Source organism: Falco peregrinus, chromosome Z (assembly GCF_023634155.1).
Source record: "Falco peregrinus isolate bFalPer1 chromosome Z, bFalPer1.pri, whole genome shotgun sequence".
Taxonomy (NCBI): domain Eukaryota; kingdom Metazoa; phylum Chordata; class Aves; order Falconiformes; family Falconidae; genus Falco; species Falco peregrinus.
This window is the reverse complement of record NC_073739.1, coordinates 45,208,657-45,228,260: the sequence shown is the minus strand read 5'-3', so window position 1 is coordinate 45,228,260 and position 19,604 is coordinate 45,208,657. Positions and strand designations below refer to the sequence as shown.

Genomic DNA, 19,604 nt, shown 5'->3' with positions numbered 1-19,604 from the left:
CAAGAGATGTTACGCTTTATGTATGTTTGAAATATTCTCAAGGATTTTCCAGCAGATTCCTTTTTGTAGACAAAAGTGTGTGCTTGGAATTTGGCAGGTAGTTGTTTTCTTCTGAATCTAGTGAAGGGATAGATTTGTTTATTATTGCTGCAGTACTCAATTACATATTCTATTGATGCTTGTAATAAACAGTGATTGCAAATCTAGTCTCATGTTACTACTTCTGTGTTGTTCAATTTACTGTAATCCATCTTAAATAGAACAGAGAAGAAGAACAGGGTGCTGATTCAAGCGTCTGCTTTCAGATGTGGTGTCTGGTATTTTTCAGGCAGGATCCTGGAAGAAGGGAGTGCTTTATAGTCAGTCATTGATAGCTTACTGTGGCAGATATTTAATTTAGTTATGGCTTCTTTTGGATACTTGGAATCCAGAATAGTGACTACTTCTGGCTATTGTTCCAGTTTAGAAATCCTCATTTTACAATATGTTTTTTTATCCTTTCTTCAACATTTTTTTTTATTTATGCATGCATATTATTTGCATTATCACAATATGGTTTTCTGAAATCACTACAAACTTCTCTTTTAATGCAAAGTACTGTTTTGCGTACTCCCAGAATATCCTTACTTCCTATAAATCTGTGTTTCCATTTTTACAACACTCTTCTGAAAAGCACATCTTAGTGTGATATGCTTACAAAAATAAAAATCTGGATACAATCGTATTTAAAAAGAAAATGAGCTGAAAACATATTGTATTTGTCCTTTTGCAGCAGGAGACTTGCATGTAGGAAAGGACAGGTATGTTGTGAGTACCTATGATGCTATAGTTTGCTTAAAATGTATCCTGCAGAAAGTAGTTTTACATTGTAAATAAAATATGTTGGGGTTTGTTATTGACATAGGGGGAACTAGCTGGCAGCTACTGTCTATTGTGTGCCAGATCTGTCGTGAGACTTTCTATGGAAAAGTATTTTCAGCAGTTACTAAAATTGTGGTGTTTGACGTCTCTGGCTCAGAATCCACACTTCATGAAATCTTCATTACTTGTTGTACAGAGCATCAAAAAACATTGACATGAAAGAATTGGGTATTGCTTTGAGATTTTCTTTTTGACTGCCTCTTTCCTTTGATATTCAGGATACAGTGAACCTCTGTCACAGGGAAAATGGACAAAATGTTAGACAAATTTCTGTTTAAGTTGGGCTCAGTCTGGTGCTGTTCCAGACCTTTGACGTTACCAGAGTAGTTATGTTAACTGGAAATCATGACTTAGTAGGATAAACAAATCGTATTGTTCAAAGTGGAGTCATGTAGACTATGGAAACTGTTTCTAAAAAGTGTTCAGAAGTCTGAACTAGGCTCTAATAAGGTTTTGCTTAATGTATCTTGACTACCACAGCATGGTTGTACCATAGTAATTGTACATTATATATATAATATATATCTTATGACTATAATATATATTAGTTTATAATATATTTCTTAGTAATAAGTGGTAGGTTATAATAATAATAAGTGGTATTACCTCTAAGTGGTAATAACTAATAATTACTAGAACCTAAATTACTCAAAATTACTGTATTTAGAAAATCAACACTCAAAAGTTCATAATATTTTGTGACTTAACTTGGAACTGCCTGTAATCCTGTTCTTTGTTGCAGCGTTTTAGGGCATCTGCTTTTCTTATCCTGCAGTGCACAGCTTCATTTACCTTTCCCTCCTTTAGCAAATACCTTTCCTACCTGTTACAAATAAAAAAAGTCTGTGGACGTCTCCTTTATTGTACAGTCCTGTTGCATGGATACATGGTTGAGCATTAGAGCCTTTAGATGCAGCCCACTGACCTCTGGCAAAGTGATAAGCAGCTGAAAATAAAGGTCACCGTGGGAAATGACAGTCAATCTAGACTTGATGCACTGAACTCCTCATAATATGTTTCAAAAATTATATTAAGCCAGCAGTTTGCCAGCAGTCCAGATTAAATGTAGCTCAAAGCAAGTTTAAAATGCACGTTACTTTTCTGTTTAGGGGAGCAGCTAGTATTAAAGGTTTTTTGGGTTTGGTGGGGGGTTTTTTGGTGGTTGATTGTTCACTTTTGTAAATAATCACCAGCTGGAGAGAAAGTTGCTGGATGGGGTAAAAGTGCAATTAACCACATAGAGGTGCTTAGCCTTGCGTTGTGATGGCAACAAAGCTTGTAATTCCTGAGCCTGGGTTGTTTGTTTTCCTTTTTTGCCTTGAAGAAACTCATTTGCTGGTAGCTACTGTGAATTTGATTTAAAGAAGACTTATGTTATCTTGGTAGAGTTTTTATTAACTCTTGGCCTATTGCATTTTTAAAGGCAATTTGTGTGTATTGTTTATGAAATAAGGTAATAATAGCAGAATAACCAGAGCATTTGGTTATGTATATTCGTGATATGTAAAATCGAGAGATTTTAAAAATATAGAATAACTATTAGTATTTAAGAAGGTTAAATGGAAAATCTACATGAAACAATGTCAGCTCATAATTTTAACTATAGATCCGTATAAAACTGGTGTTTTGTTAAATGTTGCCAATGAAGTTTTTGGATTGTAAAATGGAAACAGTAGCCAGCATAACAAGTAGTAGGTGCTTAATTTCAGGTATGTGAGTAATCCTGGATATTTCAACTGGGCAATTCATCTACCTAAAATTAATTAGGTGTTGAAGTACTTTGCTGGTTGAGGGATTGGGAGCGTCAAAGAAAAAGGCCTATATGTTCAGGCAGCAAATTAGGAAGTAGCTTACGCATATGAGAAATACTCATTCTCTAGCAACACATTGGAGTTTAAAAGGAAATCTTCATTGAAGGAAAAAACCCCCCAAACCTTGGCTAAAACTCATGAAAATAAAAAGTTAAGTTAGTTCCTTGAGGTAACTTTTAAAATATCACCATAACAGCTTAGTGCAAACAGAGTGCACTGAATAATATTTTTCCCCCCTCACTGCATTACATGATGGCATAACATGTTCCTCATAAGTTGGAACATCATGGAAAACATAAAATCACTTTGTTTGACAAAAGTGAAAGAGTAGCCATACAGTAGGATACAAAGGTATGCTACTTTTTGACCCGCATAAGTATTAATTTATTTCGGTCTTGGTTCAAAAAATATGTGAAGCCATGTTTCTTTGCATTTTGAATTAATATGTTCCATTATTGTTGTATTTCGTCAGTGACTTAAAAATTTCATTTTACAGTCATATTAACTGCACTAAACAGGGTTCTAGTTCCTGAGGTACTCTCTTTTTCCTTATCCTTTTTTTCCTTTAATTAATAAAGCGCCTCTTATTTGTGGGACATAATCTGGAGTACAATCTATTTAGTATGTTAAATGCAGGGTGATCTTGTGAATGAATGGTTTAGGTCACTTAAAGATTCACCATAAAAGCTGTTAGTGAAAATAGTTTTAATATGAATTTGTGGGAGTGCAACTTCACAAAGTTCAGTGGCAGCGTTCACTGTTACTTACTGCATGGTTGAAGCATACAAATTAAAATTAAGCTGGAATGATTTACACAGACACTAAAAATGTAAAAGGGTAAGGGAAACCCTCCTGCCGAGTCACAAAGTTGAGAGTAGGCCTCCTTGTTTTCTAAATTCCTGATATAGCTTAGGTGCGGCTAGGTCCAGGCTTAGTCTCAACTTGGTCTTCTAATGGAAGTAATACAAAGAGTAAGGAAGTCCTTCTGTTGAGTCACAAGGTTCAGAGTGGACACCCTGGCTTTCTAAACTCCTAATAGAGATTAGCTGTGGCTAGGTCCAATCTTAGTTTCAGACTTCAAAGGTTTCTATCTAAAGGATGTCTAAGGTTTATTCACAGTTTTAGGGTGGATCACAAGATTTGAGTAGCACTTAATCATTGACTAATTTAATATTACAAAGTGAATCAATAGGATTTACTTCAGAACAGCAGTGATTTAACTATTGATATGGTATTACTCTACTTGCTATGGGGTATCTAATTAATTCTAATTCTGCTTGCTATGACGTACCTAATTCGTGCACACAAACACAAAGGAATAGACGCATAGAGATACATAGAAAGTTACATACCTGTTAAAAGTTTCCCTTGAGTTCAGTGAAATACTTCTGTCAAATGCCTTTGCACCTTTGCATTTCTCACTGGGTGAAGTGTTGAGCCTTGAGAAGCTGAAAATTCATCCCAGGCCCTGTTGTCAGCTTTTGGTGGCGATCCTCCTGACTTCACAGATGTGAGCATTCACGAGCTCTGAGCAGCATCCTGCTCACAAGGAGATGCTGGTTGCAGCCTATTGTAGTCCAGGAGAGTTCAGAGGGTTTAACTTAGGACTACTCTTTATAATTTAGTGAAATGATTTGCTGTAGTAATTTGTAAATTTCTGCCCAGGCTGTAACCTGAGTCAGTAGTTTTTTAAATATTCCAGTAACAACAGTGCTGTTCCACTCGGGCTGTGATCTGGGTCAGGAATGTTCCAGGGCTGTCAGGGAATAACTGATGGTCCCCATTCTCGTTCCTTGCCTTGGCCAGGTAACAGGAGTTCTGGTACAGACAGTGCCATTCCACACCTTAGCCTTGCCAGAGTTGCTGGTATGGTCAATGTGTGCTTAACGGCCTGACTTACTACACAAATGTCAAGGCCTAACGGGGGAGCAGCCCAGGGGAGGGGTGCAATGCAGCACTGCAGTTGATTAGATGAGAATGTAGCCAGATTTTCTTGGCAGTAAAAGCCTGGATAGGCATTCAGTTTTGAAGCAAGTTTCTTATTCAGTTGCAAAATTACCATATAAATTTAAGAACTGATTGCAGGATAGGTTAACTGATGTGATGCTGTGTCTCCTGAGAGTAGAGTTCAAGGGAGCCAACACAGTGACAATCTTTAATTTCTCATGCGTAAGTGGAGGTACTTCATGAATCCACGCTGTTACCCTGGTGGGACCCAAAACTGCTCAAATGGTGGAGTGGAGTGCAAAGGGAAAGGGAAAGACTAGGTTACGGTGAAATTACTATTCCATTCTCAAGAACTGTATACCTCAGTTTTGTTTTTACAACATTGCTAAAAAGAAGTGTAATAGGTAAATCTACAGTCTGCAGTGCTTAAATGCAGGGATGCAAACAAATGTTCTGTTTTTATTTCTAGTAGTGGATTAGTCTTAAAACCTTAGTCTAAAGCAAGGCTGTCACTTCAGAATGTATTTAAAGTGTTTTCTGTGCGGTTAAGTAGTGGAGTTATTTTGTGATCCTAATTCATGTTAAGGTGTTTCATTTTCCTAGCTACAGATTTTTTTATAGTATGTGTATCTTTTGTAATAATGTATATGGCAGCTATCTGCAGCTGAGACTTACGCTGAAATAGTGTGGTATATTTTTAATGGTAGTGTTTTATTTAAAAATTGTTGGATTTTCTTTGAAGAATTCTCAGTTTGATGTATACAGTTTGTCTGCAATTTAAATTATTAAATACTGAAGGTTTCTCTTTAATGTGTGTCCCTCACTGAGGGCATACTGTGTGTTTGATCGTAGCAGTATAGACAGAGGTCAGAAATGGCCGGCTGCAGACTTCTTAGATGCAGGTTGTTAGTCAGACAGAAGTCCATGATTTTAAATAATGAAAAGGGAGTATATGGCAGATGTTGCTCCCTCTTAAATTAAGCTAGCATTTCTTCTGGAATGAGACAGAGCAGTGTTTTGCAGAGGCAGGCATCCATAGGTACAACAGCTCACAGAGCAGAGACTTTGAGGAAGGGCAGGGAGTAAGGCAGTGCAGAGAAAACACTGTTGTGTGCTTGTCATTACTAATCTTTGTCTCTTATTCAATTGTTTTAGAGCTAATAGATATCACGTGTACCCTGCTGCTGCTGAATCCTGACTTCACCACTGCTTGGAATGTGAGGTAGGTTGCACTCTGGGAATGACCTCAGAAAGACCTGGGCCTTATAAGCAAGTCAGCTGTAAGCTTTAAGTGCTGATTAGTGACATAAGAACTTTCAGCTAAGGAGTGCTGAAAGAACACTGAAAATCTCTTCTATCTTGTATGTCTTGCAGATAGTTTGAGCTTGAGACTGGCTTTATTTCTTTTTTTTGTAGTGCAGGCTAAAGATTACACTGCTGCATGTGAAGTCACATGTTTGGCTCAAGGTTTTTTTGGGATATAAATCCCATTGAACTGCCACTTCTGTCAGTTAAGGAAGGCTATTTGTAACCTTTACATGGGCTTATCCAGTTGAGCACTCCGTGATTCAGCGAAAAGATGTCTGCTGTCTGTCTTCACTGTTTTCTTTTTACCCCTCGAGTATTATACCTGAGTCCTTTAGAGATAACAGTTCAATTTGCTGCCATTACTGATGCAGCTGGATCAAAGCTGAGTAGCCCTCAATAGATACACTGCAAGAGAAGTGGAGGATGGTGGCTATCCTTTGTTATGGACACATTCTCACCCACCCTGCTCCTTTCATGTTCCTGTTTGAATTAGTCTGCCTTCACCATTGGTCATGCTGCAGCACCTGCACAGGAGTCATTATGGAGGAGGAGCAGGAATTTACCTCCTTCCTCTTCATGGATCCCAGAAGCAACAGTTCATTACAACCCTGTCATCTGTTAATTTTTGTGTAAATCTCTGAGGTGAGAAAATCTTACCTTTCTGCTGCCTAGGTAAGACTGAAGACAGTCTTAAAGGAATAATTTTATAAGGGCTGACAGAAAATTATATGTTAGTGTCTGGGAGGGTTCTCATTAAAAATAGGACTTTTGTAGTTAAGATGTATTATTGTAGTAGGAAAAATTAACAAGATGACCTAGAAAGATGATGGCTGCAGGTAGCTGTCAGCCCTAGATAAGATTCAGCACCTTTTTTTTTTTTTCCCCTTTTCTTTCTTCTTTTACTGCTGATGTAGTTCTGATTGATTCGGCTGTGATCTGAATCTTCCTAGCATCTCAGGCCTAAGAAAGGGGAATTAAAGTGAAAGCGAAGGGCTTACTGTCATGAAAGTGTGTGGGTTTGAGTAGTTTTCAAGTGATAAAACCCAGTTAGGAGCATGTATAAGTACTGAAACTACTACAGTAATGTAATGTTGTGATACTTAAAACTAAGGTTTTTGTTTTAGGTTTTGTGGAAACTTCTCTTAATGCAAATGCATTCATCCTTATCAGTCTGACTTTTTGTCTGCCTGACAGCTGAGTTTGCTTTTATGGACATGAGAGGAGTAGTTCAAAGTTGTAAATGGAATGAAAAATGTTAAATAATGAATGAGGATTGTGTTCTCCTTTATGATGTTTATGGTTTACTAAAGTATACAAATTACTAGAGGAGGTGACCTTGCTCCCCAAATTCTTGGCCAGTGGCCATTCCTTATGTTGCTCTCTGCTGAGAGTGAGAGAGGTTCACTCAATAGCACTGAAATTGAAGGTACAGGAAGAGTGTTTGGGAATGGGAAAAAGGAAATTTTTACCTTTGAAAGGATACAGGACTTGTCAGAGCAAAAAGATATGAGGGGCATTGTGCAAGGCTAATGAGTATTTAAGCTCAGCTGACAATCATAGAAAGTTTCATCTGGTTAGTGAAGCACAGGAGAAGATAAAGCTTCAAATGTGTTACGTGCTAGGAAGAATTAGCTCCGAAGCCAAGACAGATTACCTATTCTAAACAATTGTAATATGCCTGCGTAGGTTTATCTTTTATTTATTTATTTTAATTAGAAGGGAAGCTACAGAAGGGCAGAGACTAAGCTAAGCCATGAGAACTGAGCAAGAGCTAATTGTATGGTGTAGGAAGGCACGCTAAAAAACAGGAGACGTCACTTCTTAGATTTCGAAGGGAAATCATCCCTGTTACACTGAATGGGCAGCAAGACAGCTCTGGTTGTTAATCATAATTTCAGTTATCCTGTGTTTTTAGAAGTTGAAAACCCTTCCAAGTGAAAATGACCCAAATCTTTATGTAAGTGATTGGAAAGGATTGTCATAGGTGTTCTTGTTCTTGCCTGTATACTTGCTGGCATGTGCAGTTGATTGAAAGTCAAATGACAGTAGGTAACAAGACGCTCTAAAAGTCAAACTTTTTCCTGTCAGATACCAATGACTTCAAAGGTGTCAGAAAAAACACAAGGCAAGTCAAAATCATTTCAGGTTATCTTTTATGGGAGCTAGAATTCTGAAGGTGGTCCACATGGCAAAAGAGCGAATAGGCAATAGAAGTTACATATCCCAACTTGGACGTTTGCTGAAAGAGCTTGAAAGAGGTTTATTTGGGATACTTTAGTCATACTTTTGATTGAAGTCCCTTACTTGTGAATGGGAAAATCTCTCATTTGAAAATCTGTGAAGCTGAAAGCTGCTTTTCTGCTACAGCAGTGAAACTGAATTGTCTGTAATGTTCTTCAACTTTGCAAAATAGTAAATTTACTTTAAAAGTAAATATGCGTGAGCCTACTTATTCACAGTTAATGCTTTAATATAGAAAGAGCAATTTCTTCACCAGGTTTAGGTTTTGGGAGGTAGGTGGCCTGGTTATTTAAATCTTTCTTAAGTATGTACATGCATTTGTTTTGAGTGTTAAACTGATCTAGGCGGCTTTTTCATTGTCCTTATGGTAAGTGTTACCAAAATGTTACCTTTTGCATTGCAGTAATGGAGCAATTATTCCACCTGCTCCAGCATTGACGTTCCCTGTCTTTCTCTTGTCTGGGTTGCGTAAGTCAATGCACTGGCACTGTCTGGTCAGTCTGCCACTCCTGGCTGGTATGCCTGGATTTCCTGTTGAGCACCTGCTAAATGCATCCAATCTGAAGAGTGCTGAAACTTGATGCAGATAAAAACAAATGTCCCAGTAGCTATGTTTCTGACCTCTGCAGATAGTTCTGTACTGACTTCACTAGGTGTCAGGAGCAAAACTTCCTTAAGGATTTGTTCAGCTGCCAGTTCAGTAGAGAAGAAGGGTCTAGGCTAGTGCCTAGATGTATACATCTCACCATTTTTCTTGAATTTGAAATATGTTGCTCACTGTTAGTATTGCTGCCATTAGCTTCTGACTGTGGGTATACAACACAAAGCAAGTGTACTAGGTGGAGTCAGTTTTCTACTGGAAACTTCCAAAGCAGACAGAAAATGGTAATAAGTGCCTACATAAAGGAATATGTCAATCTATTTGTGAGACTCGGGCCGTTACTTTAAAACCATATTACATGTTCCATGTCAGACCACAGTTTTACCTTCTTACTGGAGAGCAGCTTTTTTCAGACCGTAATTCGTCTGTGTCCCTGCCCCCATTTTTTGGTTTGAAAATTGATCACCTGCTCTTCATCTGCTAGTGTTCCTCTTGCTGAAGCTGTTGTCATGCATATTAGTATGATGAACTATAAATTATATGAAAAAAAACCAACAACCAACGAACAACAACGAAACAGACTCACAACCCAAAAAATAACCCCACACCAAAACACCAGACCCATACCAAAATAGCTTCTACTTCTTGCACTCTTAGTTTTTAATTCTGACTTCTGGAGGTTCTGGAAAATGCATGTTTCCTGTCTGCAAATGGTAAAAATTACTGTATCTTTACTTCAAAGCTGCTATTGACTAGACTGAGAATAGGATGTTGAGACTAATGTCCTGGGAGTAAGCAGTGATGGGGCAATGTTTACAAACACGCTTGGGACTGGCAGTAAGTGATGAAACTAGAAAGAATAATAGCATGTGGGGCAGGGAATTCTGTGCAAAGAAGCTGAGAAAGATAAATACAGACTTATACTTCGCTTTTCTGTGTCAGAGGTACTCTGGGAAGGGTTATGTTGAATGAACATTCAAGTTTTGTTAAAGAAAACTTTTATGTTCATAAACCAAAAGTTGTTTTACACGTAAGTAAAGTTGGCGATAAATTGGTGATTTCAGCCTTTCTGTTAAGTTTGAAAAACATTCAACACAGAGAATATTTCCCACTTCTTTCTAAATTTAGGGATATTGGATACTGTACCTTGAACCATATTTTAAAACTACAGGTGGGGGGGGGAGTTGGAGGGGGGCTGTGCAGAAAAGTAGCTGTATTTTCAGATCTACAGAATGATCTGAGGATTCAAGAAGGAATGTTCAGTCATATATGTAACCCTATTGGCAGCCCTTGCATCAAAGAAAAGAAAAAAGCTGCCTGCGTTATGAAGATGCTTTAAGGGTGTGCAGATAAAAGCAATGTTATTCTCACCAGGCATTTCATACAGCCCAAACTGCTTGGCTTTTGGATTAGTAACAGAAAATGTGATGAAGAGCCACAAATCAAATACAGATCGGTGATTTCTGGGTAGGTTTGGGAACCAATGGGTTGTATGTGTTCAGTTTAAGATGAAGTTCTTTGATCTGGATGAATTTTGTTAGGCCTCATTAAATAGGCTGCGTATATATAGAGCAGAGTGGAATGGTGGAACGGCTTAATCTGCCAGAGGCTTCTTAAACTCTTGTAGTTTGACAGTGAAGTTCTATTATGATGCAAAGGAAATACTATGATATTTGTTACTGGGATTGTGTTCTGTTTTCAGGTAATTTCTTTTATTCATACAAATTTATTTTATCTTTTGTAGGAAAGAATTAATACTGTCTGGCACTTTAAATCCACTTAGAGATTTGCATCTTGGAAAACTGGCGTTAACAAAGTTTCCAAAGAGTCCGGAAACATGGATTCATAGGTTTGTTTCCCTTGCATTCTGTTGCCTCCCCAAGCTTAAAAACATTTTTTCTAGGCACTTTTTTTTACTGAACTTGTGTTAAGAAGAGCCGTAGATGAAGGAGGACATGCAGAAATACAGCAGATTCTTTGAGCCAGTACTGTGCTTTGGCTTTTGAAGATGCCTGCCTATATTTTACACTTACAAGTAAAATCATACGTGACTTTTTTGCCACGTGTGTTTTTTTAATAAACTTTGGAGGTGGTATAAATTTTCAAAAAGGTTTATCACGTCTTGCATAAATTCTCAGCCTGAGAATTCTGATTCTGTCTGTAATGAGCATTTGAGCATTGTGTTTCTCCCTTTCCCTCCTCTAGTGTATTACTGTGTTGCTTGTCTACAGGCATTTGAGAAAGACAAGAATCTGTAAAAACTAATCTTTATACCCAAAGTTGGGTTCTTTTCCATTCCAATACCGGTCTTTTTAGTTTGGTGAATTTATTTTTATAATTTCTAACTTAAGCAATGTCACTAAGTCACCACTACTAAATATTAAAATAGTGTATTTTTGGGAAATATAACTCCAGAATTACTCAAATGCACAAAGCTAACCGTCTCAGTTTGACTGCATGTACGTAAAATGCCTGCAGCACATCCAAATAAACTACAGATCCATTGCTCAACTTTGTTTAAAAAGAAATAAATAATCTTGGTATGTGTGTGGTTGTTTTCATTAGGTGTTTTTCATAGGGTAACTCATCCTGTTATAGACAGCCTTAAAGAGGTTTGAACGCAACATATATACCTCATTAGGGGATTCATAATCTATCAAAAATAAAGCTTCAGTCATACTAATAACATGCATTTTTGGAAGAGGGAGTTGTTGGTAAACTCTTCTCTGTGAGTACATGACCTTAAAATTCACAAAGTTAATGTAGAATCTAGAGTGTAATACATGGAACATTCCTAGGCATTTAATTTATAAACATCTACTTGATTTCTGTTAATTTATTTCTTAGTGGCGTTGATATAGCAACAACACTGACAAATTTCTGCAACGATGGCTTTTAATTTTGTTGTTCAACTGCTTTTCATCATCTCCATGCTACTGACTCATGCTGCTTGATAGCTTTATTTGAAGCAAAAGGAGTATTGTAGAAATAATGGGAAAAAATCTTGTGTTTTGTCATGAATTAGCCTTTCCTATGTGGTAGCTAACACTGGAAACTGTTTTTTTGCATGTAACTAGTGCTGAACCATCATTATGATGATCAATACATTGTTATGAAATTAGTCAGAAGGGTAGGTTCTTAGTACTTATTTACCTTTTAGAAATAATAAAAAATTCTGTCTAGAATGTCTGTGCAATCTTAAATCAGGAATAATTTAATAGCATTGTAAGTTTTTGTTCTGTCTGGTATTAGTCTGAATCAGAAAAGTATATTTGAGGGTGATTGTACAGTTGTTTGGCTTGGATTTGGATGTGTTGACTGTGATTGATACATGCTAGAAATTAAGATGTGCAAAAATTTTCTTTCTGCATGAGCATAATTAACCCTGTGTTTTCTGTTCCCCCATGATATCAAATTTCAAACAGAAGTGCAAAAAAGTAGAACAGGGTAATTATAAAATTAAGTGGAACACATCTAAAATATTTTTTTCTTACACATAGGAGGTACACTCACTAAAGATGTCAAAAGACCATACATTTTGCCATATGGTCTTTTGCTGTACATTTTGAGGGATTTCAGCTAGATCATGTGCATATAGAGTCAGTATATGTATTGATTGCGTAATTGTCACTGAATATCCTGTGTTCATTTGCAGTAATTTCAGGAACTGCAATGGTAATAGTAATAGGAACATGCATACAGTGACAGAAGAAATTGGATTTTTTTCCCCCCCAAATCTATTGGAGAAAACGTTCTCATAAGAACCTCCAAAATAATAACATGATATTAAACAGGTACCATAAATACATTTGAAATCTTCTGAGGTTGTGCTTGTCTGTCTTTCCTCCCATGCAAAAAGTGTAGAATTTAATTTCAACTAGAAGCTCAGGTTTCATTTTATAATTTTTTTTTGTTGTAGCCACAGAGACTACGAAGCCTGTATTTTTTGCCCATGATTTTGTAAAACGTATTTGATTTTTTTTAAAAAAATGCTCATTTTAAAAAACTGAAATTATTTTAGGATCAAAATAATTTGTCTTTTTATGTTTTCACTCAGAATTCAATGTTATTGAAATAAATATTTATCTTTTATTAAAGAAATGACCCTCTACCCATTGGCTTTTGTGCCTAGACATTTTTAGAATTTCCCAATTCTTGTGAATCTGCTGATTGAAGTGAAAAAATACTAGATAGTGATGTTCAGATCAAAAACATTTTTGAAAAGCAAAAATTAAGTCTTCAAAATTACTGCGTTTCCTAAAGTTACACAGAAATCAAAGACCATGGTTCATTTGGCTGTACATATTTAGTTAAAACAAATGTTACATAGCAAGTCAGTGTATGAATCCTTCAATCTTTGCTTGTGATTTCTGCTGAGAAACAGTCAGTTTAACGATTGCATTCTTATAAATTATCTTTAACATTGTTTACCAATAGTTTAAATCTTTTTTTAAAAAACCAAGAGAAAAAGACTCAGTATAAATGAAAAATACCAGTGAACAAGGATATTATAAATATGTTGAGAGAAAAAGTGGATGGGTTGCCAAATATTTACAGTGATTGGCTTATCTATGTTATATGCATATATATACACCGTTTTATATATTAATTGCAAAACAGAATTATCTTTTTAAAGAAAATGAATTTATTATTTCTATTTTATTTATTGATTTCTCTTAACCAGGAGTGACACCTTTCTGAAAGTAGCAATTAATTGGTTTTGGAACCGATGTGAGCCAGTGCAAAACGGAAAAAGCAGTCGCAGACCAGAGCATCCCACACTGGCCCATTGCAATTCTCTTGACACTTGCTGCTTTATGGAAGTCAGCATATCTGTGATCCCTTTTTGTAGCAGACTTTTTGTGCAGGGTCTGCAGATGCATGTTTTCTGCAGCATTGAGGACACCTCTCAAAATACTACTAAACTACTATTAATAGTCAGTCCAAAGTAAAATTAAAAAAAACATTTAGGAGTCTGTGCTTATCCTAGTCACTTCAAATCAAATACGTGTAGTTCAGCAGTAAAAACATCTGTTTTGGTTATACCAGCAGTCTTTGAAACTGTATGTCTTTTGCACTTTCTGCTGATGTACGGAAACTAATTTGGGTTGCTGGGTGTAGTACTGACAAATGTAAAAAATACAAAGCACAGGTAATTATTTTTTTTGTTTAATCACTTTTTTCTGGCTCATTTTGGATACTTTATTTTAGTGCTATACAAGCATCTGAAGAGCTGCTCATTAGAAATCTCATCCAGACCTTGCATTTTTTTTCATAAATTTGCTGTTTCCCTCTGTTTTATTTTAGCATACTGTAAGTAGCCATGACCACTTAACAGCAAGCAAACAAATACAGCAGAGTTAAATTATTTTAGAGTGTGATCATAAATTCGTAGCTTTCAGTATGGGAAGACTTCAGATGGTTATGTTTACTACTTATTCATCATCTAGTTAATAATTGAAATACCTATAAGGTTTGATTGATTTATATAAGTGAAAAAACATTTTTTTCCTCTTAAAATTGCTCTCTCACCATTAACACTGTACATCGTTTAACCAGACGATGGGTGCTGCAACAACTAATTCAGGAAAACTCCTTGCCCAGTCTTGTGACTAAAGGAAACTTTGGAGCAGCACCTGTGGAGAGAATTCACCAACTAGTGCAGGAAGAAATGAATGTCTGCTCTGAAGCTGCTGGGAGATATCCAAGCAACTACAATGCCTGGTCCCATCGCATCTGGGTTTTACAGCATTTGGGAAAGCTGACTGTCAAGGTATAATACAATAGTGAATAAAGTCTTAAATTTCCTTGTCTTAAGAAAAAAAAAAAATACTGGTTTGCCAAGCAGATCCTATGACGTGGATGGGAAGTATCGTATGAAGTTAGCACAGGTAGCTAAGAATGTTTTTGAAAAGACAGGCAAAATACTGCAATGGGTATGTTTTGCATTTTTCTTGCTGGTGTAGGCAGGTTCTGCTCGGCAGAAAGAACAGATTTTTCTTGCCAGCGTACAAAGTTCTGTTTGTTGGTACTGTTAGTGAACTTGTGGCAGGAGGATGTATGAGACTGAGCTGAAATAAAGAAGGGGCAACTGAAAATTCTTACAACACTAGTTGTGGAATTCCTAATAGAGAAAAAGATAATGCTTGACATTTTATTTTGATGATGTATTGCAAAGTCTTGTTTTGATACCCTTATTCAGCTTCTCTGTGGTTTCAGAATACTGAAGGATTCAGTAGAGACAGCAGGAATTTCAGAGAAAGCATAGTAGTGTTTGTGAGTAGTTTCTTATTCTCCAACAGTATCTTTTGACAGCATTTAAACTGAGGGCTGATCAAACTATTTCAACTCCAGCAGGGATGTTTTGTGCAGTGGCAAATATTTAAGATCACATAGTAGTATCTAAAACATTGAGATCTACAGCAAATTGAATGAATGTTGACAGAACCAAAAATTGCATAGGCAGTTTTATAATACTGTGGTTTCTAAGCTGCTAGGTGAATTCCTTGTGAATATTAGGCTAATACAATGATGTGTCATTCACATTTTTAACATCAGCCGCTGCATTTTGCCATTCTGTAAATATGCGGAGGAGTGAGGGATGAACTTAGTGAAGGTTGTTGAGTCAGTATAGCATGTATTTTTATGTCATTTATGAGCCAGCTTTTGCTAGCAATAGATGTTATTTTACTGGTGTTTTCTGTTGTCAACTGGGAAGCATTAAAAACAGCTGTATCAAATTAGTAGTAAACAGCAAGTATGTTCTAGACTCCTTGAGGAAGGCAAGTTTGTATGAAAAGGTGGTTATGGAAAACTCGGGAGAATTACAGGATTGGGATAGATTGGAGTTTAGAAGTTAGTCCCTGTTTCCTATTAATATAGACCTCTAACACTTTCACATAAGTCTTTAATAGCTTTATTAAAAAGAGGGGGGGGAATGTTAGCAGTGTTAATTAAAACTTGGGTCATTTTATGCTGTAGTTAACAACAGTAGTTTGAAGATCAGGAACACCCTGAGTGCTTTTTGCACTTGCCATTCCTTACTAATTTAAAGAAACAGAAAAAAATGTATTGTGAATAGCTCGTCTCAGAACTGGAATTATTCTGGTGTATTTATTCATTGGCAGTTGTCAGTGCTTTGTGTGACAAGTCACAAAACATGCCTGTGAAGGAAGCGTTTTAAATTTGTTTGATCACTCCCAACTCCATTTGCCTGCCTGCCATCCCAGTTCCACTAGTGACCTTCTTTTTAGGCTGATTACTAAGGAAGTAGTAGTTTTCTGTCCAACTGGATTTTATTACCTCTGCCAAAATTTCACTGGCGCTACTGTTCCTTGAGCAGCGTGTTTAACTCATTGGGAAATTTCTATGTTGTCTCTAGGGTTTTTTTTCCTGACACCATGAGTGCATCTTTTTAGTGGCATTGCAAGTTTGCCTCAAATGTGAGTAGAGTACCCTGTATTATTTAGTGTCATGTTTCTGCTACAATACAAACTTTGCCTGTAGTTTGAGGCAGTTTTTGTTACAGCGTACAAGGAAACAGAGGCCAGGAAATGTTATGAATATGTTGTAATATTATTGAAATAAGACTTCAAAACCAGGTTTATAATTTATGAAACTGTTGGCCCACTTTGGAGGATTTCAGGATGTGGGTTGTTTGGTAGGGTTCAGGGGTTTTTTTTCTTTTGAGTTGGTAATCCTGATGCTTCTGCAGACTGAATCTCAGTTCAAGCTCTGGGAAAAAGATACAGAATGCTAAAGGAGAAAGTTTTGGCCCTGTAGGAAGATTTTCTCACAGAATATAGATGGTTCTTCTTTCTTACACTACACAGTAAAAACCATCTTCTTTGAACATAGAAATCTCAGTTTGTTTTTCCTGCAGTATTTGAACCCAATAGCAAGTTTATATAGTGCTTGAGTAGTGTTCATTAATACCATTTAAGGATTTGGCAAGAACAGATTGTTCCAAACCAATCTAATCTTTCTGGTATTATAGTACTTGCCTTGGAAAAGGATGAGAAAGCCCTGACTCCAGCATGCTTACATGACAGTACGGTGGTTAATGGGGAGAAAACATGAGGTTCAGACACCTACTAGTAGGTGGGTGTGTAATTAGAGAACCAGAGTAAGAGAGTAATATTAGTATACATCTGTTAAAATCCATACACATCATGATGCTTCAGAGAAATTGTACAGGTATGAAAACAGGGTGTAGTTCAGCAGGGATGGGCAAACTATTCATTTTCTTTAGACAGAAATACTCAGTATCATAATTACAGGATGGAGAGCGACTCATCAGGCCCTACAACAAAAAAACAAGTGAAGTAACAAGTCGTGGGGTCATTGTCATGAGGTGGTGCCTCTCTTGTGTGATGCCCAGAAGACAGAAGTGGATTCATAAGACAAAAAGTAATTATTCAGTAGATATCCCCGGTACGGCCTTGGCTTTTTCTAGTTGACTGGACCTCGAAGGTACCTGTCTTTTGCATGAGTGGACATTGCCATATTTATCTGGTTACCCTTAAAAGTTCTTGCCTCAGATACAGTTTTAATTTTCCAAGTGTCCCAGACCAGGGAGGAAATCTTTGGCTGCAGTTTATGGCGGGTAAGCACTTTTAAAAAGCAAGCACAGGGTCAGGGAGGATGTAAGGAGGAGTACAGATCCAGAGATTGAGGCAAAGGTCACTGAGCACTTATGTCCTGTTCTGGAGAAGAATGCCAATTCCGTGGTACTCAGCTCAGTGCTGAAAGCAGAAGAGAGCCCTTTGCTGAGAGACTATCAAGGAGGTGGAGGGAGGCGTTTTCATATAATTTTCAGTTTGCTTCATGGAAAAATGGCAAAGGGCTTGTGCTGCTCAGTGTGGAAATGGAGAAAACTGGCTTGCTAAGAAAGCAAATTCCACTGTTGGAATTCAGACATTAGCTGGCTTTTGGTACCTCCAGTTGTTTGAAGCATTTTCCATTGTTACGCTGAGGTTCCTAGAGGAGAGGCTTTGTTTTTTGTAGATCTCAAGAGGTTTAATGGCAATCTTCTGTCTTGGTTTTCTAAAAGGTTTTCTAGTTCAGGTAAGGAGTGATGCTGGAAATCATTTGTTTGCTTTGTGCAGGCATTAAAATGCATAATTACAATGTTCCCTCATAGCTTTGTAGCTTATAAACGTGTCTGGTAAATGAATCAGATTATTCTAAGATCTAAGTTGGACATAATGTGCATAGTGTCAGTTCCAGCTGAATAAAGACTAATCTGATTTTTCTGATGTTGCCATTGAGCCTTATGTTGTTTTTAATAGGTTTTTAAATTTTAATGGTCAGAAATTTAAAATAGTAAGTTGAGTTCTGCTGAGAAGAGAGAAGCTGATCTTGTGGTTTAAAGTACAGCCCCCTTAAAAACCCCATGTGTGGGCTGTTACTTAATAGTGCCCTTCAGTTTGCTGGTGTCTCCTTGTCAAGACCTAAAAAAGCATGTTGAGTATCTCAGGGAGAAGGCACTATTTATGTCATTTGTATTTGCTCTAATATCTTTCAGAACACACGCACCACAGCTGTATAACTAGTCTTGCACATTCCCATGGTTTTCTTTGTGGGTGGTGTGCTGCTTGTGCTGCAGAGAAAGACTTGCACCTATGAAAATTGCTTTGCATCAGCTGGTACTGTTAAGTGATGTAGGTAGCTTAAAAAAAAAAAGATTAAAAGCAAGAATATAACGGTAAGGTGTTATCCACAGCCTTCAGATGTAAACGAAAAAAGGTAGTTGTGATTTCTTGGAGAGTTTATACTCCAGAGAAGGATCAATGTGAGGAGTGAATTTAAAGCCTTTAATGAAATACAACCATTTGTTCTAGTAGGGTTTTTTTGGTTTGTGTTTTTTTTTTTAAGCAACTCACTCACCTTCTGACAAAAGTTAAAATACTTCTATACTGATATCCATGTAGTTTGTTGTACCCTCTGCCTCCTCTAAATAGGTTTTATTCCTAACTATGGAGCTTCTTAAACCACTGTTTATTTCTCATCAAAAGTGATCTGTTTTTTTTTTTCCCTCACCCTGTGGGAAGGTTTCTGACACAGCTACCTTTTCAGAGTTTGGAAGAAGTGTAATTTCTTTTGTGCAGGGATGCCAAGATACTTGTCAGCACACAGTGGAAAAGGGCCAGTGATATTTCGGTTTTCTGTTTGTGTTCTTAAACCATTACCACAGTGGCTAAAATCCACAGAGAAGAGGTTACCTTAATACAGAAACAGCGGTAATAGATTCCTCCTGTACACTGATTGATAACTTTGTTATCACTGCTTTTTGTTTCAGATTCTCCTTGATGAACTTGCATCCACTAAATATTGGGTATCCATGCATGTCTCAGACCATAGTGGATTTCATTACCGCCAGTTCTTACTCAATTCCTTGATAGGCAGAACTGTGACTGACAAGAATGTACTGATACAAAATCAAATGGTAAATAAGCAAAACACTAGCTTTCAAAAGGAGGAGAGCGCAGGGGCAGAAGCTGCCTGTGTGGAAGAGCAGAGTGTGGATCTCCCCCGCTGTTTAGAGGAAGAGTTGGAGCTCTGCACTGAACTGATTGATATTTACCCAGGGCATGAAACCTTGTGGTGTCATAGGTAAGAGGACTTGATCAAAAGAGTGTCTTTCCGATTTGTGGATTGTTCTTTGCCTGATGTTTCCAGACAAATTTTTGTTCTGATCTAAAAAGGTACTACTCAATAAAATATTTTTAAGCTACCATATCTTAAGCCTTTGGAAAACATTCAAGAGCATAATC

At 37.0% G+C, this 19,604-nt stretch overlaps 1 protein-coding gene across 1 annotated transcript in view; it reads left to right on the top strand.

Moving 5' to 3' along the window:
• PTAR1 (protein prenyltransferase alpha subunit repeat containing 1) overlaps positions 1–19,604 on the top strand; it is a 38,528-nt gene that overhangs the window by 7,786 nt on the left and 11,138 nt on the right. Inside the window, exons 3-6 of the mRNA XM_055790637.1 lie at positions 5,835–5,901; positions 10,574–10,678; positions 14,389–14,602; positions 19,130–19,443. Coding sequence (XP_055646612.1) covers positions 5,835–5,901; positions 10,574–10,678; positions 14,389–14,602; positions 19,130–19,443 — 700 coding nt within the window. The remainder of the gene's footprint in view (positions 1–5,834; positions 5,902–10,573; positions 10,679–14,388; positions 14,603–19,129; positions 19,444–19,604) is intronic.